Source organism: Salvelinus namaycush, unplaced genomic scaffold, assembly GCF_016432855.1.
Source record: "Salvelinus namaycush isolate Seneca unplaced genomic scaffold, SaNama_1.0 Scaffold1545, whole genome shotgun sequence".
Classification (NCBI taxonomy): Eukaryota; Metazoa; Chordata; class Actinopteri; order Salmoniformes; family Salmonidae; genus Salvelinus; species Salvelinus namaycush.
Window position 1 is genome coordinate 3,654 of NW_024058281.1, and position 27,441 is coordinate 31,094.

Consider the following 27,441-nt stretch of genomic DNA (forward strand, 5'->3'; position numbering starts at 1 on the left):
GATCAGGCTGTTGATTGTGGCCTGTTGAATGTTGTCCCACTCCTCTTCAATGGCGGTGTGAAGTTGCTGGATATTGGTGGGAACTGGAACACGCTGTCGTGCACGTTGATCCAGAGCATCCCAAACATGCTCAATGGGTGACATGTCTGGTGAGTATACAGGCCATGGAAAAACTCATTTTCAGCTTCTAGGAATTGTGTACAGATCCTTGTGATATGGGGCCGTACATTATCATGCTGAAACATGAGGTGATGGCGGCGGATGAATGGCACGACAATGGGCCTCAGGATCTCGGCACGGTATCTCTGTGCATTAAAATTGCTATGGATAAAATGCAACTGTGTTCACTGTCTGTATCTTATGCCTGCCCATACCATAACCCCACTGCCACCATGGGGCACTTTGTTCACAACGTTGACATCAACAAACCGCTCGCCCAAACGACGCCATACACGTGGTCTACGGTTGTGAGGCCAGTTGGACGTACTGCCAAATTCTCTAAAAAGGAAGGAGGTGGCTTATGCTAGGGAAGTGAAAATTAAATTCTCTGGCAACAGCTATGGTGGACATTCCTGCATTCAGCATGCCAATTGCACGCTCCCTCAAAACTTGAGACATCTGTGGCTTTGTATTGTGTCACAAAACCGAACATTTTAGAGTGGCCTTCCATTGTCCCCAGCACAAGGTGCACCTGTGTAATGATCATGCTGTTGAATCAGCTTCTTAATATGCCACATCTGTCAGGTGGATGGATTATCTTGACAAAAGATAAATGCTCAATAACAGGGATGTAAACAAATTTGTGCACAAAATTTGAGAGAAATAAGCTTTTAGTGCGTATGGAAAATTTCAGGGATCTTTTATTTCAGCTCATGAAACATTGGACCAACACTTTACACATTTTACTAATATTATTGTTCAGAGTAGTTTCACTGTCTGTTATTTTTACCTTTCCACAAACTGTCTATTGCTTGAAATAAGCAGGTTTATCCAAATGTGTAAAAAATTAGGTCATCCATTAGTTGGGTAGCAGTGGTTCTGGCCAGTCAGTTTCAGCTCTCCTCCTAAACACCGTTGGGTAGTAGTGGTTCTGGCCAGTCAGTTTCAGCTCTCCTCCTAAACACCGTTGGGTAGTAGTGGTTCTGGCCAGTCAGTAGTTTCAGCTCTCCTCCTAAACACCGTTGGGTAGTAGTGGTTCTGGCCAGTCAGTTTCAGCTCTCCTCCTAAACACCGTTGGGTAGTAGTGGTTCTGGCCAGTCAGTTTCAGCTCTCCTCCTAAACACCGTTGGGTAGTAGTGGTTCTGGTCAGTCAGTTTCAGCTCTCCTCCTAAACACCGTTGGGTAGTAGTGGTTCTGGCCAGTCAGTTTCAGCTCTCCTCCTAAACACCGTTGGGTAGTAGTGGTTCTGGCCAGTCAGTTTCAGCTCTCCTCTTAAACACCGTTGGGTAGTAGTGGTTCTGGCCAGTCAGTTTCAGCTCTCCTCCTAAACACCGTTGGGTAGTAGTGGTTCTGGCCAGTCAGTAGTTTCAGCTCTCCTCCTAAACACCGTTGGGTAGTAGTGGTTCTGGCCAGTCAGTAGTTTCAGCTCTCCTCCTAAACACCGTTGGGTAGTAGTGGTTCTGGCCAGTCAGTAGTTTCAGCTCTCCTCCTAAACACCGTTGGGTAGTAGTGGTTCTGGTCAGTCAGTAGTTTCAGCTCTCCTCCTAAACACCGTTGGGTAGTAGTGGTTCTGGCCAGTCAGTAGTTTCAGCTCTCCTCCTAAACACCGTTGGGTAGTAGTGGTTCTGGCCAGTCAGTTTCAGCTCTCCTCCTAAACACCGTTGGGTAGTAGTGGTTCTGGCCAGTCAGTAGTTTCAGCTCTCCTCCTAAACACCGTTGGGTAGTAGTGGTTCTGGCCAGTCAGTAGTTTCAGCTCTCATCCTAAACACCGTTGGGTAGTAGTGGTTCTGGCCAGTCAGTTTCAGCTCTCCTCCTAAACACCGTTGGGTAGTAGTGGTTCTGGCCAGTCAGTAGTTTCAGCTCTCCTCCTAAACACCGTTGGGTAGTAGTGGTTCTGGCCAGTCAGTAGTTTCAGCTCTCCTCCTAAACACCGTTGGGTAGTAGTGGTTCTGGCCAGTCAGTTTCAGCTCTCCTCCTAAATGCGGTGATCAGTGGATCATTTGAAGATCAGCGTCATTGAAGTTGGTGGTTCGTTAATACTCATTTCTGATCTGTCGTCACTAGTTACCAGAGCCACAAAGTCAGAAACCGTGCCTTCCTCTACAATTTACCTTCTTAAAATATGATTTTTAAACCTAAACCTAATCTTAACCCTAACCATAACCAGATTGCTAACCTTATGCATAACCCTGACCTTAAATTAAGACCAAATAGCTAATTAGAATTTTCACACAATTTTACAATATAGCCAATTTTGACTTTATGACTGTACTATCTGGTGGAAATCTTTCAGATCTGAGACGAGAGAAATTGTCTGATGGATTTGGTGTTTTGTTAAGGGCTCAGAGTGGTCACGCACCCAAGAAGGCTCAACCAATCATCTGACGGATAATACTTCCGGCTATCCTACGAAACAACATTTTGCGTCCAGGGGTCAGAGGTACCTGAGCAGCCTCATTCCGGCGGTGGCCCCCAGGTAGAGGGGGGTCTCGTGGTGCCTGCTTAGGGGGATGAGGCGCTCTGCTTCCTTCATACAGCTCTTCAGAGACGCCCCTGCCTGCCCTGGAAACACAGAGTAGCTGGAGATACCAGCACCTGGACACCAAACACACACACACACACACTCATTTTAACTAGATAACAAATCACATTTTAGTGGTCACATACACATGGTTAGCAGATGTTAATGCGAGTGTAGCGAAATGCTTGTGCTTCTAGTTCCGACAGTGCAGTAATATCTAACAAGTAATCTAACAATTCCACAACAACTACCTAATACACACAAGTGTAAAGGAATGAATAAGAATATGTACATATAAATATATGGATGAGCGATAGCCATGTGCCATAGGCAAGATGCAGTAGATGGTATAGAATACAGTATATACATATGAGATGAGTAATGTAGGATATGTAGACATTATTAAAGCGGTGTTATTTAAAGTGACACCTTTATTAAATCAATTTATTAAATTGATTAACCTTTTGGCAATAGGGGGGCGCCATTTCGACTTTGTAAAAATTCGTTCCCAAATTAAACTGCCTCTTACTCAATTCTTGCTCGTACAATATGCCTATTATTATTACTATTTGATAGAAAACACTCTCTAGTTTCTAAAACCGTTTGAATTATTTCTCTGAGTGAAACAGAACTCATTCTGCAGCACATTTCCTGTCAGGAAGTGAGATTTCTGAAATCGAGGTCCCTGTTCTGGGGTCAGTTTATAAGTCCCCATGTAAGCTATGGGGCTACATGCACTGCATACGCCTTCCTCTAGATGTCAGTAAGCGGTGAGAATTTGAATGGAGTGGATTGCACAATCTGGGGCACTATAAAAGCTCATGGAACGGAAGTACCGTTCTTTTCAACGGGGCGCCTGGCGCAAGAGGGACATCACAATGGCATCCTGAAAAGCTTTCGTTTTAGCAGTTCTATATCTCCGGTCATGTTTTTATTCGTTATAGGTGTTAAAGACATCATAAGGTAGTTAATTTAAACCGACTTATAGCAGTTTATATCAGTTTATTGCGATTTTCTGGGATTTCTTTGTGACGCGCTATCAGGAGTTGGACACCTCTCCAGTGGATGGCTAGCGTTAGCTGCTATTTCTACAGGAGAAGAGGACATCTTTCAACCAAAAGACGATTGTTCTGGAGAAAGGACACCTTGCCCAAGATTCTGATGGAAGCTCAGCAAATAGTAAGCAGTCTTTATGCTGTTAATTCGTATTTATGTTGACAAATGTCAAATAATAATTCCGCCATGAATTTCGGTGCGGTCTCGCTTTAGCGCACGCTGTATTGCGCAGTAACGTTAATTTTAAAAATCTAACACAGCGGTTGCATTAAGAACTAATGTATCTTTCATTTGCTGTCCAACCTGTATTTTTTTAGTCAAGTTTATGATTACTTATCGATTACAATAGGTGCCTCTCCAAGATGGCGCCGGACAGATTGCTTGAAGTTTTGGCCACTAATCACATTGTATAACCACGATTTGTGCCGCTAAATATGCACATTTTCGAACAAACCCTATATGCATTGTGTAATATGATGTTACAGGACTGTCATCTGATGAAGAATATCAAGGTTAGTCAAAAATTATATATATTTTGCCTGTTTGTTACGATCGCTAACCTTTGCTGCTTGTAAATGGTGTTGTGTTTCTGGCTATTGTGGTAAGCTAATATAATGCTATATTGTGTTTTCGCTGTAAAACACTTAGAAAATCTGAAATATTGGCTGGATTCACAAGATCTGTGTCTTTCATTTGCTGTACGCTGTGTATTTTTAAGAAATGTTTTATGATGAGTAATTAGGTAATACACGATGGTCTCTGTAGTTATTCTAGTTGCTTTGGTGAGAGTTGTGATGGTGGCTGCAATGGTAAACTATGATTTATACCTGAAATATGCACATTTTTCTAACAAAACATATGCTATACAATAAATATGTTATCAGACTGTCATCTGATGAAGTTGTTTCTTGGTTAGTGGCTATTTATATCTTTATTTGGTCGAATTTGTGATAGCTACTGATGCAGTAAAAAAATGGTGGAGTAAGAAAAGTGGTGTCTTTTGCTAACGTGGTTAGCTAATAGATTTACATATTGTGTCTTCCCTGTAAAACATTTTAAAAATCAGAAATGATGGCTGGATTCACAAGATGTGTATCTTTCATCTGGTGTCTTGGACTTGTGATTTAATGATATTTAGATGCTAGTATTTACTTGTGACGCTATGCTAGGCTATGCTAGTCAGCTTTTTTACTGATGGGGGTGCTCCCGGATCCGGGTTTGGGAGGAACTAGAAGTTAAAGTGGCCAGAGATTTGAGTCTGTTTGTTGGCAGCAGCCACTCTGTTAGTGATGGCTGTTTAATGGTCTGATGGCCTTGAGATAGAAGCTGTTTTTCAGTCTCTCGTCCCTGCTTGCTAGGTTTTCATAGTGTGTGTGTGTGTGTGTGTCTACCTTCGACTTTGCAGGCGTGTGTCTGCTGCACTCTTCCAGTGTCGTTATCCTTCTCTGCCGGCCACTCGTAGATATACACTGCTGTATGTGAGGAGCCAGCATCCAGGACGATCCCATACTGAGAGATGGAGAGAGAGACATTTTCAACCTCTCTGACCCTACAATACCTACATGTTTCAAGCAAACCACCATAGTCCCTGTACCTAAGAATGTAACCTGTCTAAATGACTACCAACCCGTAGCACACATTTTTAGCCATGACATTTGTATTTATTCTGGATCCCCATTAGCTGATTGAGAAAGGAAAGCTGCTAGGAGCTCAGATGAAATAATTTTATAATTTAATAACCCTGCTCATCAGGGTATAATGACGAACACTGTGGAGTCACTAGTTTATACAGTGTCAAAGGACACACACAGGTGTCTGTAATCATAATGACAAACACTGTGGAGTCACTAGTTTATACAGTGTCAAAGGACACACACAGGTGTCTGTAATCATAATGACAAACACTGTGGAGTCACTAGTTTATACAGTGTCAAAGGACACACACAGGTGTCTGTAATCATAATGACAAACACTGTGGAGTCACTAGTTTATACAGTGTCAAAGGACACACACAGGTGTCTGTAATCATAATGACAAACACTGTGGAGTCACTAGTTTATACAGTGTCAAAGGACACACACAGGTGTCTGTAATCATAATGACAAACACTGTGGAGTCACTAGTTTATACAGTGTCAAAGGACACACACAGGTGTCTGTAATCATAATGACAAACACTGTGGAGTCACTAGTTTATACAGTGTCAAAGGACACACACAGGTGTCTGTAATCATAATGACAAACACTGTGGAGTCACTAGTTTATACAGTGTCAAAGGACACACACAGGTGTCTGTAATCATAATGACAAACACTGTGGAGTCACTAGTTTATACAGTGTCAAAGGACACACACAGGTGTCTGTAATCATAATGACAAACACTGTGGAGTCACTAGTTTATACAGTGTCAAAGGACACACACAGGTGTCTGTAATCATAATGACAAACACTGTGGAGTCACTAGTTTATACAGTGTCAAAGGACACACACAGGTGTCTGTAATCATAATGACAAACACTGTGGAGTCACTAGTTTATACAGTGTCAAAGGACACACACAGGTGTCTGTAATCATAATGACAAACACTGTGGAGTCACTAGTTTATACAGTGTCAAAGGACACACACAGGTGTCTGTAGTCATAATGACAAACACTGCGGAGTCACTAGTTTATACAGTGTCAAAGGACACACACAGGTGTCTGTAATCATAATGACAAACACTGTGGAGTCACTAGTTTATACAGTGTCAAAGGACACACACAGGTGTCTGTAATCATAATGACAAACACTGTGGAGTCACTAGTTTATACAGTGTCAAAGGACACACACAGGTGTCTGTAATCATAATGACAAACACTGTGGAGTCACTAGTTTATACAGTGTCAAAGGACACACACAGGTGTCTGTAATCATAATGACAAACACTGTGGAGTCACTAGTTTATACAGTGTCAAAGGACACACACAGGTGTCTGTAATCATAATGACAAACACTGTGGAGTCACTAGTTTATACAGTGTCAAAGGACACACACAGGTGTCTGTAATCATAATGACAAACACTGTGGAGTCACTAGTTTATACAGTGTCAAAGGACACACACAGGTGTCTGTAATCATAATGACAAACACTGTGGAGTCACTAGTTTATACAGTGTCAAAGGACACACACAGGTGTCTGTAATCATAATGACAAACACTGTGGAGTCACTAGTTTATACAGTGTCAAAGGACACACACAGGTGTCTGTAATCATAATGACAAACACTGTGGAGTCACTAGTTTATACAGTGTCAAAGGACACACACAGGTGTCTGTAATCATAATGACAAACACTGTGGAGTCACTAGTTTATACAGTGTCAAAGGACACACACAGGTGTCTGTAATCATAATGACAAACACTGTGGAGTCACTAGTTTATACAGTGTCAAAGGACACACACAGGTGTCTGTAATCATAATGACAAACACTGTGGAGTCACTAGTTTATACAGTGTCAAAGGACACACACAGGTGTCTGTAATCATAATGACAAACACTGTGGAGTCACTAGTTTATACAGTGTCAAAGGACACACACAGGTGTCTGTAATCATAATGACAAACACTGTGGAGTCACTAGTTTATACAGTGTCAAAGGACACACACAGGTGTCTGTAATCATAATGACAAACACTGTGGAGTCACTAGTTTATACAGTGTCAAAGGACACACACAGGTGTCTGTAATCATAATGACAAACACTGCGGAGTCACTAGTTTATACAGTGTCAAAGGACACACACAGGTGTCTGTAATCATAATGACAAACACTGTGGAGTCACTAGTTTATACAGTGTCAAAGGACACACACAGGTGTCTGTAATCATAATGACAAACACTGTGGAGTCACTAGTTTATACAGTGTCAAAGAACACACACAGGTGTCTGTAATCATAATGACAAACACTGTGGAGTCACTAGTTTATACAGTGTCAAAGGACACACACAGGTGTCTGTAATCATAATGACAAACACTGTGGAGTCACTAGTTTATACAGTGTCAAAGGACACACACAGGTGTCTGTAATCATAATGACAAACACTGTGGAGTCACTAGTTTATACAGTGTCAAAGGACACACACAGGTGTCTGTAATCATAATGACAAACACTGTGGAGTCACTAGTTTATACAGTGTCAAAGGACACACACAGGTGTCTGTAATCATAATGACAAACACTGTGGAGTCACTAGTTTATACAGTGTCAAAGGACACACACAGGTGTCTGTAATCATAATGACAAACACTGCGGAGTCACTAGTTTATACAGTGTCAAAGGACACACACAGGTGTCTGTAATCATAATGACAAACACTGTGGAGTCACTAGTTTATACAGTGTCAAAGGACACACACAGGTGTCTGTAATCATAATGACAAACACTGTGGAGTCACTAGTTTATACAGTGTCAAAGAACACACACAGGTGTCTGTAATCATAATGACAAACACTGTGGAGTCACTAGTTTATACAGTGTCAAAGGACACACACAGGTGTCTGTAATCATAATGACAAACACTGTGGAGTCACTAGTTTATACAGTGTCAAAGGACACACACAGGTGTCTGTAATCATAATGACAAACACTGTGGAATCACTAGTTTATACAGTGTCAAAGGACACACACAGGTGTCTGTAATCATAATGACAAACACTGTGGAGTCACTAGTTTATACAGTGTCAAAGGACACACACAGGTGTCTGTAATCATAATGACAAACACTGTGGAGTCACTAGTTTATACAGTGTCAAAGGACACACACAGGTGTCTGTATTCATGGCCGGATGTGGCCTGATATCATTGGTTAATTCTCAGACATAAGAATAACATACAAAAACATGAATGGATAGCATACGATCATAGATACAATTTGGCTACATAGGCCTACAAATATTTACAAAGATTAGCAAAATCACAATAATCACAAAAATGGCTTCAGATCAAAGTCTACGTTGAGACCGAAGGGAGCAAGGTCCTTAAATTGAAAGATCCAGGTTCCTCTCGTTTTAACAATAAATTGTCGAGGTCACCCCCTCTCCTAGGGAGGGTGACATGTTCGATGCCGATATAACGTAGGGTTGAAATCTAGTGGTTCGCTTCCAAAAAGTGGGCCGCAACTGGGTAAGTCGTGTTTTTGCACCTAATGGTTCTACGATGCTCTGAGATATGTACTTTTAATTTGTGCTTTGTTTTACCCACATAATTTTTACCACAAGGACAAGTTATAAGATAAATAACTGCCTTAGTGGAGCACGTAATAACACCTTTGATTGGGATCTGTTTCCCTGTTTGGGGGTGTTTGAAGGATCTGCATTTATAAGTGCCATTGCATTGAACACAGCCATTACACTTGTAGTTTCCATCCAGTAGGGGTGTAAATAGACGTTGTGCAGGGATATTTTGGGGTGGTATATCAGAGTCAACCAATTGATCTCTGAGATTTCTGCCCCGTGAGAATACATCCAAGGGACGGTCCGAAAACACATTACCGATACTGTCATCGGATCTTAGAATGTGCCAATGTTTGTGAACGATTATTTTCCAAGTCTAGGTCCAAGAGGCTTCTAACAGCTTCTACCCCCAAGCCATAAGACTCCTGACCATCTAATCAAATGGCTACCCAGACTATTTGCATTGCCCCATCCGCCCCCAAGCTGCTGCTACTCTCTGTTATTATCTATACATAGTCACCTTAATAACTCTACCTACATGTACATATTACCTCAATTACCTCGACTAACCGGTGCCCCCACACATTGACTATATATATATTGACTCTGTACCGGTATCTCCTGTATATAGCCTCCACATTGACTCTGTACCGGTACCCCCTGTATATAGCCTCCACATTGACTCTGTACCGGTACCCCCCCCTGTATATAGTCTCCACATTGACTCTGTACCGGTACCCCCTGTATATAGCCTCCACATTGACTCTGTACCGGTACCCCCTGTATATAGCCTCCACATTGACTCTGTACCGGTACCCCCTGTATATAGCCTCCACATTGACTCTGTACCGGTATCTCCTGTATATAGCCTCCACATTGACTCTGTACCGGTACCCCCTGTATATAGCCTCCACATTGACTCTGTACCGGTACCCCCCCCTGTATATAGTCTCCACATTGACTCTGTTCCGGTACCCCCTGTATATAGCCTCCACATTGACTCTGTACCGGTATCTCCTGTATATAGCCTCCACATTGACTCTGTACTGGTACCCCTTGTATATAGCCTCCACATTGACTCTGTACCGGTACCCCCTGTATATAGCCTCCACATTGACTCTGTACCGGTACCTCCTGTATATAGCCTCCACATTGACTCTGTACCGGTACCCCCTGTATATAGCCTCCACATTGACTCTGTACCGGTACCCCCTGTATATAGCCTCCACATTGACTCTGTACTGGTATCCCCTGTATAGAGCCTCCACATTGACTCTGTACCGGTACCCCCTGTATATAGCCTCCACATTGACTCTGTACCGGTACCCCCTGTATATAGTCTCCACATTGACTCTGTACTGGTACCCCCTGTATAGAGCCTCCACATTGACTCTGTACCGTAACACCCTGTATATAGCCTCCACATTGACTCTGTACCTGTACCCCCTGTATATAGCCTCCACATTGACTCTGTACCGTAATACCCTGTATATAGCCTCCACATTGACTCTGTACCGGTACCCCCTGTATATAGCCTCCACATTGACTCTGTACCGGTACCCCCTGTATATAGTCTCCACATTGACTCTGTACCGGTACCCCCTGTATATAGCCTCCACATTGACTCTGTACCGGTACCCCCTGTATATAGCCTCCACATTGACTCTGTACCGGTACCCCCTGTATATAGCCTCCACATTGACTCTGTACCGGTACCCCCTGTGTATAGCCTCCACATTGACTCTGTACCGGTACCCCTTGTATATAGCCTCCACATTGACTCTGTACCGGTACCCCCTGTATATAGCCTCCACATTGACTCTGTACCGGTGCCCCCTGTATATAGCCTCCACATTGACTCTGTACTGTAATACCCTGTATATAGCCTCCACATTGACTCTGTACCGGTACCCCCTGTATATAGCCTCCACATTGACTCTGTACTGGTATCCCCTGTATATAGCCTCCACATTGACTCTGTACTGTAATACCCTGTATATAGCCTCCACATTGACTCTGTACCGGTACCCCCTGTATATAGCCTCCACATTGACTCTGTACTGGTATCCCCTGTATATAGCCTCGCTATTGTTATTTTACTGCTGCTCTAAATTATTTGTTTATTTTATTTCTTATTCTTTTTAGGTATTTTTTTTTAGGTATTTTTTTAACTGCATTGAAGGTTAAGGGATTGTAAGTAAGGTCTACACCTGTTGTATTTGGCGCATGTGACAAGATATTTCAGTTTTTTGCTCATTCTTTTGATTCGACAGAATTGGCTGGTAGGGCAAACTGTTTTTCAAGGGAAGCGGGTGACAACTGTCAGCCCTCAAACTGTTACGCTCAGTAGGTTTCCTGTAAAGATCAGTGTATAGAACATTATCTTCACACAAGATCAGAAGATCAAGGAAGCTGATTCTGCATCACTCCGCCATAGAACACAATATCATCAACGTACCATTAAATTATTAAATAAAATAATGATGTTTGGCAAGAAAAGATGTTTGAGAGGATTGAGAATTGACTTTCAAATGTGGGTTACATAGCAACACCCTTCGTCAGAATAAAGAAATCATTTAGAAACATGAAGTAGTTGTGTGTGGGTACTATTTCAGCCAATGTTGTAATGCATGATGCACTGGAAGGTAGTTTATTAGGGTCACGTTGCAGAAGAGAATGCTCCATAGCTTCAATACCGCCCTCGTGTGGAATATGTGTATAACGACTCAACATCAAAAATAACAAACGTGTTATCAGGGAGAGGATCAAGAGATTCAATAATATAGATCATACTGCTGGTGTCCTTTAGGAGGGGAGCTGTTCTGAGATCATACTGCTGGTGTCCTTTAGGAGGGGAGCTGTTCTGAGATCATACTGCTGGTGTCCTTTAGGAGGAGAGCTGTTCTGAGACCATACTGCTGGTGTCCTTTAGGAGGGGAGCTGTTCTGAGATCATACTGCTGGTGTCCTTTAGGAGGGGAGCTGTTCTGAGATCATACTGCTGGTGTCCTTTAGGAGGGGAGCTGTTCTGAGACCATACTGCTGGTGTCCTTTAGGAGGGGAGCTGTTCTGAGATCATACTGCTGGTGTCCTTTAGGAGGGGAGCTGTTCTGAGATCATACTGCTGGTGTCCTTTAGGAGGGGAGCTGTTCTGAGATCATACTGCTGGTGTCCTTTACAAAGGAGGGGAGCTGTTCTGAGACCATACTGCTGGTGTCCTTTAGGAGGGGAGCTGTTCTGAGATCATACTGCTGGTGTCCTTTAGGAGGGGAGCTGTTCTGAGACCATACTGCTGGTGTCCTTTAGGAGGGGAGCTGTTCTGAGATCATACTGCTGGTGTCCGTTAGGAGGGGAGCTGTTCTGAGATCATACTGCTGGTGTCCTTTACAAAGGAGGGGAGCTGTTCTGAGACCATACTGCTGGTGTCCTTTAGGAGGGGAGCTGTTCTGAGATCATACTGCTGGTGTCCTTTAGGAGGGGAGCTGTTCTGAGATCATACTGCTGGTGTCCTTTAGGAGGGGAGCTGTTCTGAGATCATACTGCTGGTGTCCTTTAGGAGGGGAGCTGTTCTGAGACCATACTGCTGGTGTCCTTTAGGAGGGGAGCTGTTCTGAGATCATACTGCTGGTGTCCTTTAGGAGGGGAGCTGTTCTGAGACCATACTGCTGGTGTCCTTTAGGAGGGGAACTGTTCTGAGATCATACTGCTGGTGTCCTTTAGGAGGGGAGCTGTTCTGAGATCATACTGCTGGTGTCCTTTAGGAGGGGAGCTGTTCTGAGATCATACTGCTGGTGTACTTTACAAAGGAGGGGAGCTGTTCTGAGATCATAGTGCTGGTGTCCTTTAGGAGGGGAGCTGTTCTGAGACCATACTGCTGGTGTCCTTTAGGAGGGGAGCTGTTCTGAGATCATACTGCTGGTGTCCTTTAGGAGGGGAGCTGTTCTGAGATCATACTGCTGGTGTCCTTTAGGAGGGGAGCTGTTCTGAGACCATACTGCTGGTGTCCTTTAGGAGGGGAGCTGTTCTGAGATCATACTGCTGGTGTCCTTTACAAAGGAGGGGAGCTGTTCTGAGATCATACTGCTGGTGTCCTTTACAAAGGAGGGGAGCTGTTCTGAGACCATACTGCTGGTGTCCTTTAGGAGGGGAGCTGTTCTGAGACCATACTGCTGGTGTCCTTTAGGAGGGGAGCTGTTCTGAGATCATACTGCTGGTGTCCTTTAGGAGGGGAGCTGTTCTGAGACCATACTGCTGGTGTCCTTTAGGAGGGGAGCTGTTCTGAGATCATACTGCTGGTGTCCTTTAGGAGGGGAACTGTTCTGAGACCATACTGTTGGTGTCCTTTAGGAGGGGAGCTGTTCTGAGACCATACTGCTGGTGTCCTTTAGGAGGGGAGCTGTTCTGAGACCATACTGCTGGTGTCCTTTAGGAGGGGAGCTGTTCTGAGACCATACTGCTGGTGTCCTTTAGGAGGGGAGCTGTTCTGAGACCATACTGCTGGTGTCCTTTAGGAGGAGAGCTGTTCTGAGACCATACTGCTGGTGTCCTTTACGAAGGAGGGGAGCTGTTCTGAGACCATACTGCTGGTGTCCTTTAGGAGGGGAGGTGTTCTGAGACCATACTGCTGGTGTCCTTTACAAAGGAGGGGAGCTGTTCTGAGACCATACTGCTGGTGTCCTTTAGGAGGGGAGCTGTTCTGAGATCATACTGCTGGTGTCCTTTAGGAGGGGAGCTGTTCTGAGATCATACTGCTGGTGTCCTTTTGGAGGGGAGCTGTTCTGAGACCATACTGCTGGTGTCCTTTAGGAGGGGAGCTGTTCTGAGATCATACTGCTGGTGTCCTTTAGGAGGGGAGCTGTGCTGAGATCAAACTGCTGGTGTCCTTTAGGAGGGGAGCTGTTCTGAGATCATACTGCTGGTGTCCTTTACAAAGGAGGGGAGCTGTTCTGAGATCATACTGCTGGTGTCCTTTAGGAGGGGAGCTGTTCTGAGATCATACTGCTGGTGTCCTTTAGGAGGGGAGCTGTTCTGAGACCATACTGCTGGTGTCCTTTAGGAGGGGAGCTGTTCTGAGATCATACTGCTGGTAGCCTTTAGGAGGGGAGCTGTTCTGAGATCATACTGCTGGTGTCCTTTACAAAGGAGGGGAGCTGTTCTGAGACCATACAGCTGGTGTCCTTTAGGAGGGGAGCTGTTCTGAGATCATACTGCTGGTGTCCTTTAGGAGGGGAGCTGTTCTGAGACCATACTGCTGGTGTCCTTTACAAAGGAGGGGAGCTGTTCTGAGACCATACTGCTGGTGTCCTTTAGGAGGGGAGCTGTTCTGAGACCATACTGCTGGTGTCCTTTAGGAGGGGAGCTGTTCTGAGACCATACTGCTGGTGTCCTTTAGGAGGGGAGCTGTTCTGAGATCATACTGCTGGTGTCCTTTAGGAGGGGAGCTGTTCTGAGATCATACTGCCGGTGTCCTTTAGGAGGGGAGCTGTTCTGAGACCATACTGCTGGTGTCCTTTAGGAGGGGAACTGTTCTGAGACCATACTGCTGGTGTCCTTTAGGAGGGGAGCTGTTCTGAGATCATACTGCTGGTGTCCTTTAGGAGGGGAGCTGTTCTGAGACCATACTGCTGGTGTCCTTTAGGAGGGGAGCTGTTCTGAGATCATACTGCTGGTGTCCTTTACAAAGGAGGGGAGCTGTTCTGAGACCATACTGCTGGTGTCCTTTATGAGGGGAGCTGTTCTGAGATCATACTGCTGGTGTCCTTTAGGAGGGGAGCTGTTCTGAGATCATACTGCTGGTGTCCTTTAGAAGGGGAGCTGTTCTGAGATCATACTGCTGGTGTCCTTTACAAAGGAGTGGATTCAACATGTCAATACCTCTACAACTAGTGATGAAGTCAATCTCTCCTCCACTTTGAACCAGGAGAGATTGACATGCATATAATTAATGTTAGCTCTCTGTGTATATTTAAAGATAGACTTCTCCCCATCCTTGCTACTGTTGTATCAATATGTTTTGACCATGACAGTTTATAATCCAGGGTTACTCCAAGCAGTTTAGTCTCCTCAACCTCAATTTCCACATTATTCATTACAAGATTTAGTTGAGGTTTAGGGTTTACTGAATGATTTGTCCCAAATAAAATGCTTTTAGTTTTAGAAATATTTAGGACTAACTTATTCCTTGCCATCCATTCTGAAACTAACTGCAGCTCTTTAAATGTTACAGTCATTTCAGTCGCTGTAGTAGCTGACCTGTATAGTGTTGAGTCATCCGCATACATAGACACACTGGCTTTACTCAAAGTCACTGACATGTCATTAGTAAAGATTGAAAAAAGTAAGGGGCCTAGACAGCTGCCCTGGGGAATTCCTAATTCTATCTGGATTATGTTGGAGAGGCTTCCATTAAAGAACACCCTCTGTGTTCTGTTAGACAGGTAACTCTTTATCCACAATATAGCAGGGGGTGTAAAGCCATAACACAATATAGCAGGGGGTGTAAAGCCATAACACATTATAGCAGGGGGTGTAAAGCCATAACACATTATAGCAGGGGGTGTAAAGCCATAACACCCTCTGTGTTCTGTTAGACAGGTAACTCTTTATCCACATTATAGCAGGGGGTGTAAAGCCATAACACATTATAGCAGGGGGTGTAAAGCCATAACACAATATAGCAGGGGGTGTAAAGCCATAACACATTATAGCAGGGGGTGTAAAGCCATAACACATTATAGCAGGGGGTGTAAAGCCATAACACCCTCTGTGTTCTGTTAGACAGGTAACTCTTTATCCACATTATAGCAGGGGGTGTAAAGCCATAACACAATATAGCAGGGGGTGTAAAGCCATAACACCCTCTGTGTTCTGTTAGACAGGTAACTCTTTATCCACATTATAGCAGGGGGTGTAAAGCCATAACACAATATAGCAGGGGGTGTAAAGCCATAACACCCTCTGTGTTCTGTTAGACAGGTAACTCTTTATCCACATTATAGCAGGGGGTGTAAAGCCATAACACATTATAGCAGGGGGTGTAAAGCCATAACACCCTCTGTGTTCTGTTAGACAGGTAACTCTTTATCCACAATATAGCAGGGGGTGTAAAGCCATAACACAATATAGCAGGGGGTGTAAAGCCATAACACCCTCTGTGTTCTGTTAGACAGGTAACTCTTTATCCACAATATAGCAGGGGGTGTAAAGCCATAACACATGCTTTTTTTTCCAGCAATAGACTGTGATCGAGAATGTCAAAAGCTGCACTGAAGTCTAACAAAACAGCCCCCACTATTTTTTTTATCATCAGTTTCTCTCAGCCAACCATCAGTCATTTCTGTAAGTGCTGTGCTTGTTGAATGTCCTTCCCTATAAGTGCTCTGAAAGTCTGTTGTCAATTTGTTTACTGTAAAATATCATTTTATCTGGTCAAAACACAATTTTTCCAGTTTCCCAGTTTACTAAGGGTTGGTAACAGGCTGATTGATCGGCTATTTGAGTCAGATAACTGGATTGGGGGCGGTATTTTGACGTCCGGATGAAAAGCGTGCCCAAAGTAAACTGCCTGCTACTCAGGCCCAGAAGCTAGGAAATGCATATAATTGGTAGATTTGGATAGAAAACACTCTAAAGTTTAAGAATAATATAAAATAATGTCTGTGAGTATAACAGAACTGAAATGGCAGGCGAAACCCCGAGGACAAACCATCCACCCAAAAAATGTTTTCATCCTACCACTGATTTCAATGGCTGGCACTTTTATAATAGGGCGAAATCGTGCCCGATTGCAGTTCCTAGGGCTTCCACTAGATGTCAACAGTCTTTAGAAAGAGTTTCAGGCTGGTTTTGGGAAAAATGAGCCAGAAATGTTTGTTTTTCACGGTGGCTCCCATTTTGGCTGTAGTGTTTCCAAGCACGTGAATGAGAGTGCTTTATTTGGTATTTTTCTCCGGTAAAGACAATAACGATTCTCCGTCTTAAATTGTATCGTTTATTTGCGTATTAGGGTACCTAAGGTTTGTTATAAATTTTGAGTGACTTGTTTGGATAAGTTTATTGGTAACGTTTGGGATTCATTTTGTATGCATTTTGAAGGAGGGAAACCAGAGTGGATTATTGACTGAAGCGCGCCAGCTAAACTGAGTTTTTAAGGATATAAAGCACTTTATCGAACAAAAGGACCATTTGTAATGAAACTGGGACCTTTTGGAGTGCCAACAGAAGAAGATCTTCAAAGGTAAGGCATATATTATATCGCTATTTCTGACTTTCGTGTCGCAACTCCCTGGTTGAAAATGATTTGTTATGCATTTGTGTGCTGGGCGCTGTCCTCAGATAATCGAATGGTTTGCTTTCGCCGTAAAGCCTTTTTGAAATCTGACACGGCGGCTGGATTAACAACAAGTTAAGCTTTATTTTGATGCATTGCACTTGTGAATTCATGAAAGTTTAATATTTATAGTAATAGCGTCCCACGAATCTATATTTATAGTAATAGCGTCCTGCTAGCATCCCACTAATCCGCAAGAAGTTTTATGGGGTATTTACTATTATTGGGTAGCGAAATGACTTTTGCTTCCCTCCAGGCCTGAGGGAACACACTTTCTAGTAGGCTTAAATTGAAGATTTGGCAAATAGGAGTGGCAATATCGTCTGCTATTATCCTCAGTAATTTTCCATCCAGATTGTCAGACCCCGGTGGCTTGTCATTGTTGATAGACAACAATACTTTTTTCACACTGACTTTTCAGAATTCAAAAGTACAATTCTTGTCTTTCATAATTTGGTCCGATATACTTGGATGTGTAGTGTCAGTGTTTGTTGCTGGCATATCATCCCTAAGTTGCAAATGAAAAAGTCATTCAAGTAGTTGACAATATCAATGGGCTTTGTGATGAATGAGCCATCTGATTCAATGAGCCATCTGATTCAATGAGCCATCTGATTCAATGAGCCATCTGATTCAATGAGCCATCTGATTCAATGAGCCATCTGATTCAATGAGCCATCTGATTCAATGAGCCATCTGATTCAATGAGCCATCTGATTCAATGAGCCATCTGATTCAATGAGCCATCTGATTCAATGAGCCATCTGATTCAATGAGCCATCTGATTCAATGAATGATGGAGCTGAGTTGGCTTTTTTTCCCCAAAATGTAATTTAAGGTGCCCCAAAGCTTTTTACCATCTTTTTACTTGGCCCCATGTTTTGGGATGTAGATGTGGACATCCGCCAGGCTCTGGAGAGGGAACCCACGGCTGCTACCTGCCCTCCTGAGTGTGTCTACTTTCCCACGGGGGTAAGGGATAGGCTGTTGACCTGGGTGCACACATCCCTCGTCGCTGTACACCCAGGTATCACCTGCACCATCCAATCCAATCCATCTCTGCTAAGTACTGGTGGCCCACCTTGGCGCAGGACGTCACCCACTACGTCCAAACAACATTTCCCGGTACACTCCAGCAGGGAATCTCCTTCCCATGCCTCAGCGGTCTTGGTCTCATCTGTTCATAGACTTCATCACTGATCTCCCCCTCTTTTCATGTTTCCCTCTTCAGGCCGGTGGTTCCTGGTCCCCTGGCTGATGCCGTCCCCCGCGACACTCCTCCGCCTCCCCTGGACATGGATGGCACCCCTGCCTCTACCGTCAGGTCCCTACTGGACTCCCGACATCCCTACTGAACGTTGTAGCGGTTGTGGGGGTCAGCTTCAGTACCTGGTGGACTGAGAGGGGTACGTTCCAGAGGAGCACTGTTGGGTCCCGGTGGCTGACATCCTGGACCCCAATATCGTCCGTGATTTTCATCTACGCCGTCTAGACCGGCCCGCTCCTCGCCCTCGGAACCATACTCCTGGTTGGTGTGGTTCTGTGGGCCGCACGACGGGGGGTAGAGTCACGCCTACTCCCACTGCCTCTCTCCAGAGCTCGACGTCACCAGTCTACTAACCACTAGCCCTGGCACAATCATTCCGCACACCTGGACCTCATCACCCTGATTACTCTCCTTTTATTTAGCCCTCAGTAGCCTCAGTCATTAGGCAGTATTGGTTTTGTTTCATTTAGTATGCTTCTCCTGTTTTGTGTATCTGCCTTTATTATTAAAACCACCTTCTGCACCTGCTTCCTGCTTACGTTACAAGAACGGCAAGATGACAGCAATCTGCAAGTCATGGAGAGAGGACATCAGTTCTGAATGTGAATCCATGATAACAATGACAGAGAAACCTGATTAACTAACAGACCCCGGGCCATTCCATGTAATTGATCTACTCCAAAGCTAGCACACCTGGTTCAACTTGTCAACTAATCCTCGAGTCTTGAATGGCTTGTTCAGAGCTACAGCACAATTGTGAAACATCTGGGTGTCCCCGAGGAGAGGTTTGAGAAACACTGCAGTACATTACAGTAAAAAAAAGTAGAGAAAGTCCTTTCCACATTGATTCAGAACCGAAAATGAACCAGAAAAGATGCATTTTCAACGTCCGGAAAATACATATTTTAAACTTCCTGAAAATACCTATTTTCACCTTTCATTCAGAACCTAAAATGAACCTAACTTCAGCATCTGGAATTGTATCGTATAATGTATTTTAAATGTAATTTTGCTTACTGGGTTCAGATTTTTGGGAACACACTAAAAAGTTATTTGACATTGTTGATTAGTCAGCATACATTTGGATTAAAATGGCATGAAGAAAATGCTAGCATATGTACACTCACTGCAATTCAACAAAAGGAGATGAGTTCCTGTAAGTTACCACAATCACACCATGAGTAGTTAATCGTGAAACATACACCTCTGCCTTTCTTTCTTCATTACTAGCTGCACGATGTACTGAGAACCCAGCTGGCTGTATGGACGGGGACAGTATATCTGGAGAGAGATGTACTGAGAACCCAGCTAGCTGTATGGACGGGAATAGTGTATCTGGAGAGAGACATGATTCCGTGAAACAGAGTATGTTACAGTCCTTGATGTCTCTCTGGAAGGAGATCCACACCCTGAGCTCGTCTACTTTATTGTCCAGGAACTGAACATTAGCGAGTAATATACTCTGAAGTGGTGGATGGTATGCACGCCTCCTGAGTCAGACTAGACACTACACTGTCCTTCACTCAGCACATATGTGACTCATTTCAGGAAACTAGGCATTTGTCGCAAGTCATTTCTTCACAGGAGAGCCATTTTGAACCTAAACGTTTTTTTAAATCAAAATTACTTTTTGGCAGAAATACAGATATTACACATTTAAAATGTTGTCAGAAAGTCGTTTTCATTTCAAGTCAAAGTGTACTGTTAGCTAGCTAATGTTACGTGTATGATCTGTGCAGTAATATTATTCGTATCTCAGAGCCATTTGCATTGCTAGTTATAGCCTAATGTTAGCTAGCTAACATTGAACCTGGTTGGTTAGCTACCTGCAGATTCATGCAGGGTAGTAACGTTATGAGTTGGGATTATGGTTTATTGTTTAGCTAGCTAGCTACATGTCTAAACAAAAGACTCCACTATACAAGTAAACATTTCAATAGAATGTTCATGATGTCACCGCGACAACTGTCAATAGACGTCGCTAGTAAATTCGCTCTCATGTGAGTGTGCCAGAGAGCAGAATAACTGACGAATTTACGAATGCTCAACACCTGTTGAATGTGGGCGGTGTCAGTAAACATTGACAAAAAAACATAATTAAATTGTTGCCAGCAGCACAGTTGCAGTCACCAACACTCTGCTCTGCTAAGGCGAGTATTTTGTGTCTGGAGGTAGCTAGCCAATATTAGTCTGATAGCTTGGGTGCTTGACTGCTGTTGTTAGGTCAGAATGCTCGGATCAACCCTACTCCTCGGCCAGAGTGTCCAGTGTGCTCTGAACGCTCCGAGAGCGAAACGCTCTGAATTTACAAATGGACAAGCTGACAACGCTCTGAGTTAACGAACACCCAGAGCACACTCTGGCACTCCAGATTACATTTACGAACACACCCGTAGTATAAACCAGCCTTTAGTCTTGAAATCTTTGATTGTTTAATACACAGCCTCACAGGTTAATCCTTAAAGATATGGGTGGGGCTAAAGCTTTAGAGGGTGTGAACATTGCTCAATGGTGTAGACAAAGAAGAGCTCTCCAGTAGGTGTACCAAAATATTCAAGGGCCATTTTCTCAAAACTGAGGTTACAAGTTTATTAACCTTCAAAGCAGAATTACTTTCCCATTGTTCCTCAACTGTATAATATACATTTTCTAGCTCTGAGTCTCTAGTTTTAACCAATCTAAAGAACACATTTTCAAAATTTGCTACATAAGACCGAATCGTGCCGGTCGGTCACATAGCCAAGCTGCAGGCTAAGGTTAAATCTAGACGTGGGTTTCTCTATCATAGTTGCTCCTCTTTCACCCCAGCTGCCAAACTAACCCTGATTCAGATGACCATCCTACCCATGCCAGATTAGGGAGATCTAATTTATAGATCGGCAGGTAAGGGTGCTCTCGAGCGGCTAGATATTCTTTACTTTTCGGCCATCAGATTTGCCACCAATGCTTCTTATAGGACACATCACTGCACTCATTACTCCTCTTTAAACTGGCCATCTCTGTATACCCGGAGCAAAACACACTGGTCGATGCTTATTTATAAAATCCTCTTAGTGACTGGGTGTAATGATACACCATCCAAAGCGTAATTAATAATTTCACCATGCTCAAAGGGATATTCAGTGTCTGCTTATATTTATTCATCTACCAATAGGTGTCCTTCTTTGCCAGGCATTGGAAAACCTCCCTGGTCTTTGTGGTTGATTCTGTGCTTGAAATTCGCTACTCCACTGTGGGACCTGACAGACAATTGTATGTGTGGGGTACAGAGATGGGGTAATCACTCAAAAATTTGGTTAACCACTATTATTGCACACAGTGAGTCCATGCAATGTATTATGTGAAGAAAAAATATATATATTATGTGACTTGTCGAGCACATTTGTACTCCTGAATGTATTTAGGCTTGCCATAAAAGGGGTAAAAGACTTATTGATTCAAGACATTTCAGCTTTAAATTTGGAATTAATTGGTAAAAATGTCTAAACAAAAAATTCCACTTTTTACATTGTGGGATATTGTGTATAGATCAGTGACTACATATATAAACGTTATCCATTTTAAATTCAGGCTGTAAGACAACAAAATGTGGAAAAAGTCAAGCGGCGTGAAAAGTTTCTGAAGGCACAGTCTCGTTGGCTTGTGGCTACTGTCTACTGGCTAGTTGGCTAGCTAACTGGCTATAATTGGACATTCACAAGATTGTTGTTTGTGCTCTGATTTTTTTACACAGATGACTTCAGCCATATGAAAAACCTTCCATAGCAAAAAAAAAATATACCTATCTAGCTAGCTTCCTTTGCTTGTAGCTTGCTTCTCATCCAACTGTTGTTAGCTAGTTAGTTACAGCTGCTAGCCTGCTACAGCTAGCTGCTGCTGTTACGCAGCAACCGAGTAGCTGGTCCCGGTTTTAGAACTCTGAGATTCGGCTGAAAAGATGTTAGAATTGTCAAAAATGTTACAAAAAGGTAGCACATCGTTGGTTCTTAATGGACAGAAATGAGCACGTGAGAGCGATGAATTATATATTTAATAAAACGTGTTGCACCTACAAACTTTTTCTCTCCTCAACTGGTAGTACCAGTCTTGTCCCATCCATGCAATTCCCCTACAGACTTGGGAGAGACAAAGGTCGAGAGCCATGCATCCTACGAAACTGCATCCTACGAAACTCCTGCACTGCTTCTTGACACGCTGCTTAACCCAGAAGTCAGCCGCACCAATGTGTCAGAGGAAACACCGTCCAACTGGTAACTGCGGTCAGCTTGCAGGCACCTGGCCCACCACAAGGAGTCGCTAGAGCACAATGGGACAGGGAACTCCCGGCCGGCCAAACCCTCCCCTAACCCAGACGACACTGGGCCAATTGTGCACCGCCTCATGGGTCTCCCGGTCATGGCCAGTTGTGAGCCTGGGATCGAACCCGGGGCTGTAGTGATGCAGTGCCTTAGACCGCTGCACCACTCGGGAGGTCCGCCATCAGACATTTTTTAAATCCTATAGTCACTTTATGGCTACAGTCTCATTTTAATCCGACGTCTACAATTTGAGCGGCGCAGAAAATACTCTGAAAACTCAATTGTCAACAGCCCTGTTAAGATATCCGGTATGTGGTTCTTGGTAACAAACGTACAGCTCATGACGAGAAGTGAGGAATGTGCGGTGTACCTTTTCATAAACATGGTGTCATATTGGCTTAGATATGATGGTAGGGAGATTTAAATTCAACATTGAGCTTCAACCAATGCATAATATAGTCTACAATATTATGGATTTTTCCATCCCAGCCACAGAATCTGAAAAAGCTATCGCAAACATTTGTTGTATCTCGTTGCCATAACAACCACATATGGTACCTTGTACTTCTGTAGGAGAGGCTTGTTCTGCAACACTGCTGTTGTCACCAGGGCAACTATCGCTGTGATACCAAGCACAGTGATGATGATCACAGCCTTATGCCAGGCGTTCTTTCCTTTCGTCTCTGAGGAAGAGGGAGAGAAGGAGAGATGTGGAGAGAGGGAGAGAGGCAGGAGAAGAGAGAGGGAGGGGCAGAGTTAGCATCTTCCATCCAGCTGCTGATGATGTCACATCTGTATTATTGATGACAGGATGGTTCTGAGTGTTATTGTTGATGCTGCTGTTGTGTAACTAGGGACTAGTTCTAAATGTGTTGTAAATGTCCATATTAACTCAAGTTAATGCTCTAACCAGAGGTAGGTTCAACAAGGGAAGTAGTTTGTTCACATTTGTTTTGTGTTAGCCGCGACCCTTCGCTAACATTACACTAGGTTAGGGAAGGAGAGGGTGGAAAGAGAGGGGGGGAGGAGGGGGGGTTAGTGAAAGGGAGGGAGGACAGGTGGGGGAATAGAGGTAGAGGGAGGAGTTTGGGGAAAAAGAGGGAAAGAGGGATAGAGGAGGGTGGGGGAATAGAGGTAGAGAGGGTGAAGGGTGGGGAAGAGAGGGAGAAGGTTGGGGAAAAAGAAGGAGAGAGGGAGGAGGGTAGGGGATAAGGGAGGAGGGTTGGGGAAGAGGTAGAGAGGGATAGAGGAGGGTGGGGGAAGAGAGGGAGAGAGGGAGGAGGGTAGGGGGAGAGGGAGAGAGGGGGAGAGGGGGAGAGGAGGGTAGGGGAAGAGAGGGAGGAGGGTAAGGGGAAGAGAGGGAGGAGGGTAAGGGGAAGAGCGGGAGGAGGGTAAGGGGAAGAGAGGGAGGAGGGTAGGGGGAGAGAGGGAGGAGGGTGGGAGGAGAGAGGGAGAGAGGGAGAGAGGCAGGAGGGTGGGGGAATACATGAGACAGGAGAGATTGACATGCATATTATTAATGTTTGCTCTCTGTGTGCATCAAACGGCCTGCCGTGCTGCCCTGTTAAGAGCCAAATGCAATTTTCCTAAGTCCCTCTTTGTGGCACCACACGACTGAACAGTAGTCCAGGTGCAACAAAACTAGAGCCTGTAGGACCTGCTTTGTTGATAGTGTTGTTAATAAGGTAGAACAGCGCTTTATTATGGACAGACTTCTCCCAGTCTTAGCTACTGCTGCACCATCGAGAGCATCCTGACTGATTGCATCACTGCCTGGTATGGCAACTGCTCAGTCTCCGACCGCAAGGCACTACAGAGGGTAGTGCGTACGGCCCAGTACATCACTGGGGCCAAGCTTCCTGCCATCCAGGATCTCTATACCAAGTGGTGTCAGAGGAAGGCCCTAAAAATTGTCAATGACTCCAGCCACCCTAGTCATAAACTGTTCTCTCTGCTACCGCACGGCAAGCGGTACTGGAGCGCCAAGTCTAGGTCCAAAAGGCTTCTTAACAGCTTCAACCCCCAAGCCATAAGGCTCCTGAACAGCTAGTCAAATGGCTACCTGGACTATTTGCATTTTTTTTATATTTGAGTAGCTGCTGCCTTGGTAGGAACTAATGGGGATCCATAGTAAATACAAAATACAAATACAAAATCCTCAGCAAGCAAACAATTTCCGCATTGGAACTCTGAGTGATCCAGTTTGTCCCAAAACAGATCGTAGTAGATACAGCTCCTACAACACTGGAACCGTTCATTTACCAGACAAAGAGGGCTCCATTGGAAAACTCGTCTGGGACTAACTTCGTCAGCTTGATGGCTAACATTAGCAACTTAGCTAGAGGCCATTTCAAGCAGACTTTAATAACCTGTGAGTTAAGAAAAGAAAAAGAGGTCCTAGCTGTTAAAAGCTAAGCGCGGAATCCATGCAACAACAGGTTCGGTTTTTATGTTTAACAAAGATGGATTGTTTTAGTTAAAGTAACAAACCTAGTGTTTCCTGTATAGTGTTCCGCTGCACACTCTGGGAGAAGGTTTCTCCCCTAGGAAACTCTTTTCCACCTTCTCCTCCCTCCTTAATCCTCCACCCCCTCCCCCTCCCTCCTCTGTCTCCGCGGACAACTTTGTCAACCACTTTGAAAAGAAGGTTGACAACATCCGCTCCTTATTCACTCAGCCTATTGAGTCCACTGGTCACACTCATTCACTCAGCCTATTGAGTCCACTGGTCTCTCTCATTCACTCAGCCTATTGAGTCCACTGGTCTCTCTCATTCACTCAGCCTATTGAGTCCACTGGTCTCTCTCATTCACTCAGCCTATTGAGTCCACTGGTCCCACTCATTCACTCAGCCTATTGAGTCCCCTGGTCTCTCTCATTCACTCAGCCTATTGAGTCCACTGGTCACACTCATTCACTCAGCCTATTGAGTCCACTGGTCCCACTCATTCACTCAGCCTATTGAGTCCACTGGTCCCACTCATTCACTCAGCCTATTGAGTCCACTGGTCCCACTCATTCACTCAGCCTATTGAGTCCACTGGTCCCTGTCATTCACTCAGCCTATTGAGTCCACTGGTCTCTCTCATTCACTCAGCCTATTGAGTCCACTGGTCCCACTCACACAGAACTACATTATGCCTTGATCTCTTTCTGGATTATTTTGCATCCACAGTGGAAACATGGGTGGATGAAGCACATCAATGCTCAGTTGCTAACAAAACTGATGCGGAGGTCCAGCCAAGGGACAGTATCGCAAATATCCAATCAAAATGTGGACATGAATCACAACACAGCAGGCGCTCAGGACAATCCACCACATCTTATATCAGGCTCAATTTGGAGGCTGACAAGGCAGCCTTATTGGTTAAAGTTGAAACATTGAAAAGGAAACAACTATTGGAGAAACAAGAACTCAAGTCATAAATGGAGGTTGAAGCTGAAATATGGTGTAAACGTGCTAAATGTATCCCCTTAGTTCACCACGTCTGTTCTGCACACGGCCAGGGCCAAAGTAGTGTGTTGCAAGAAAGTGCTACCACCACATACAGCTCTGTTCATCGTACGTCAACCAACACACAGGCGGAGCCTGTTGTAAGACCAAAAGATAGGCAGCTGTAACACCCAGGAGAGGAAGGCCTATCAACCCAGATCAGGGTGGAGCCGACATCACGGGCACTGTTGTCAACATTCTGCTACACCAACCAGCTATCACTGAAATGCTGGTAAAGCAGCAACGGTTGTCCTCATTACCACCTCTTAGTGTACCTGTGTTTACAGCAAAGGTTGTCCTCATTACCACCTCTTAGTGTACCTGCGTTTACAGCAAAGGTTGTCCTCATTACCACCTCTTAGTGTACCTGTGTTTACAGCAAAGGTTGTCCTCATTACCACCTCTTAGTGTACCTGTGTTTACAGCAAAGGTTGTCCTCATTACCACCTCTTAGTGTACCTGCGTTTACAGCAAAGGTTGTCCTCATTACCACCTCTTAGTGTACCTGCGTTTACAGCAAAGGTTGTCCTCATTACCACCTCTCAGTGTACCTGCGTTTACAGCAAAGGTTGTCCTCATTACCACCTCTTAGTGTACCTGTGTTTACAGCAAAGAAAGGCTGTACTTTTTGGAGCAATTCGCCAGAGATCTAGTCTGCAGTTGATATGGAGGCTAACAGAGGTTATGCAGAGGCCGAAAGGCTTCTGAAAAAAACACTTTGTAGATGACTATAGAATCAGCACAGCTCACATTGAGAAGGCTCCAAGCTGGCTACCAATCAGGGTTGAAGATTCCACATCCCTACAAGACCATCTGTCTCTTTTGAACTGACAGTTCTTTTGTTTTCTTCATGGTGCTGGATGACAAAGGGATATTGCATGCGTGTTACCTCATTTTTATACCCTAGTGAAACAGGAAGTGATGTAATGGCTCACGATAGTTCCTTAAGATTTAGATCAACTTAAATAAGTGGAATTTAATTCCTGGCTTAATTTTGGTAGATGTTACTTACAATAATCTTTAAGGGTGCCTTTGACTGTAAAACCTTGATTTGGAGGACATTGATTTTTTATTCAATCAATAAATTAAGCCAGTTAAGCTCTCCTTGA

The 27,441-nt window shown here is 44.1% G+C and overlaps 1 protein-coding gene across 1 annotated transcript; it reads right to left on the minus strand.

Moving 5' to 3' along the window:
* Positions 1–855: 855 nt before the first annotated feature.
* LOC120037012 (ectonucleoside triphosphate diphosphohydrolase 1-like) lies at positions 856–26,865 on the minus strand. Its single transcript, XM_038983244.1, has 5 exons — positions 26,838–26,865; positions 23,398–23,522; positions 5,128–5,245; positions 2,604–2,754; positions 856–2,134 (listed from the first exon to the last, which is right to left on the minus strand). The coding sequence occupies exons 1-5, from the start codon at positions 26,863–26,865 to the stop codon at positions 2,083–2,085; spliced, it is 474 nt and encodes a 157-aa protein (XP_038839172.1). The 3' UTR covers positions 856–2,082.
* Positions 26,866–27,441: the final 576 nt, after the last annotated feature.

Bases quoted from the DNA above. Each gene is read 5' to 3' on its own strand.
- LOC120037012 (XM_038983244.1), bottom strand. From the start codon at position 26,865: ATGAGGACAACCTTTGCTGTAAACGCAG. The intron at 23,523-26,837 runs GTACACTAAGAG...CCTCTTCCTCAG, and splicing joins AACCTTTGCTGTAAACGCAG to AGACGAAAGGAAAGAACGCC. The intron at 2,135-2,603 runs GTACCTCTGACC...CACCGCATTTAG, and splicing joins GCCGGAATGAGGCTGCTCAG to GAGGAGAGCTGAAACTGACT.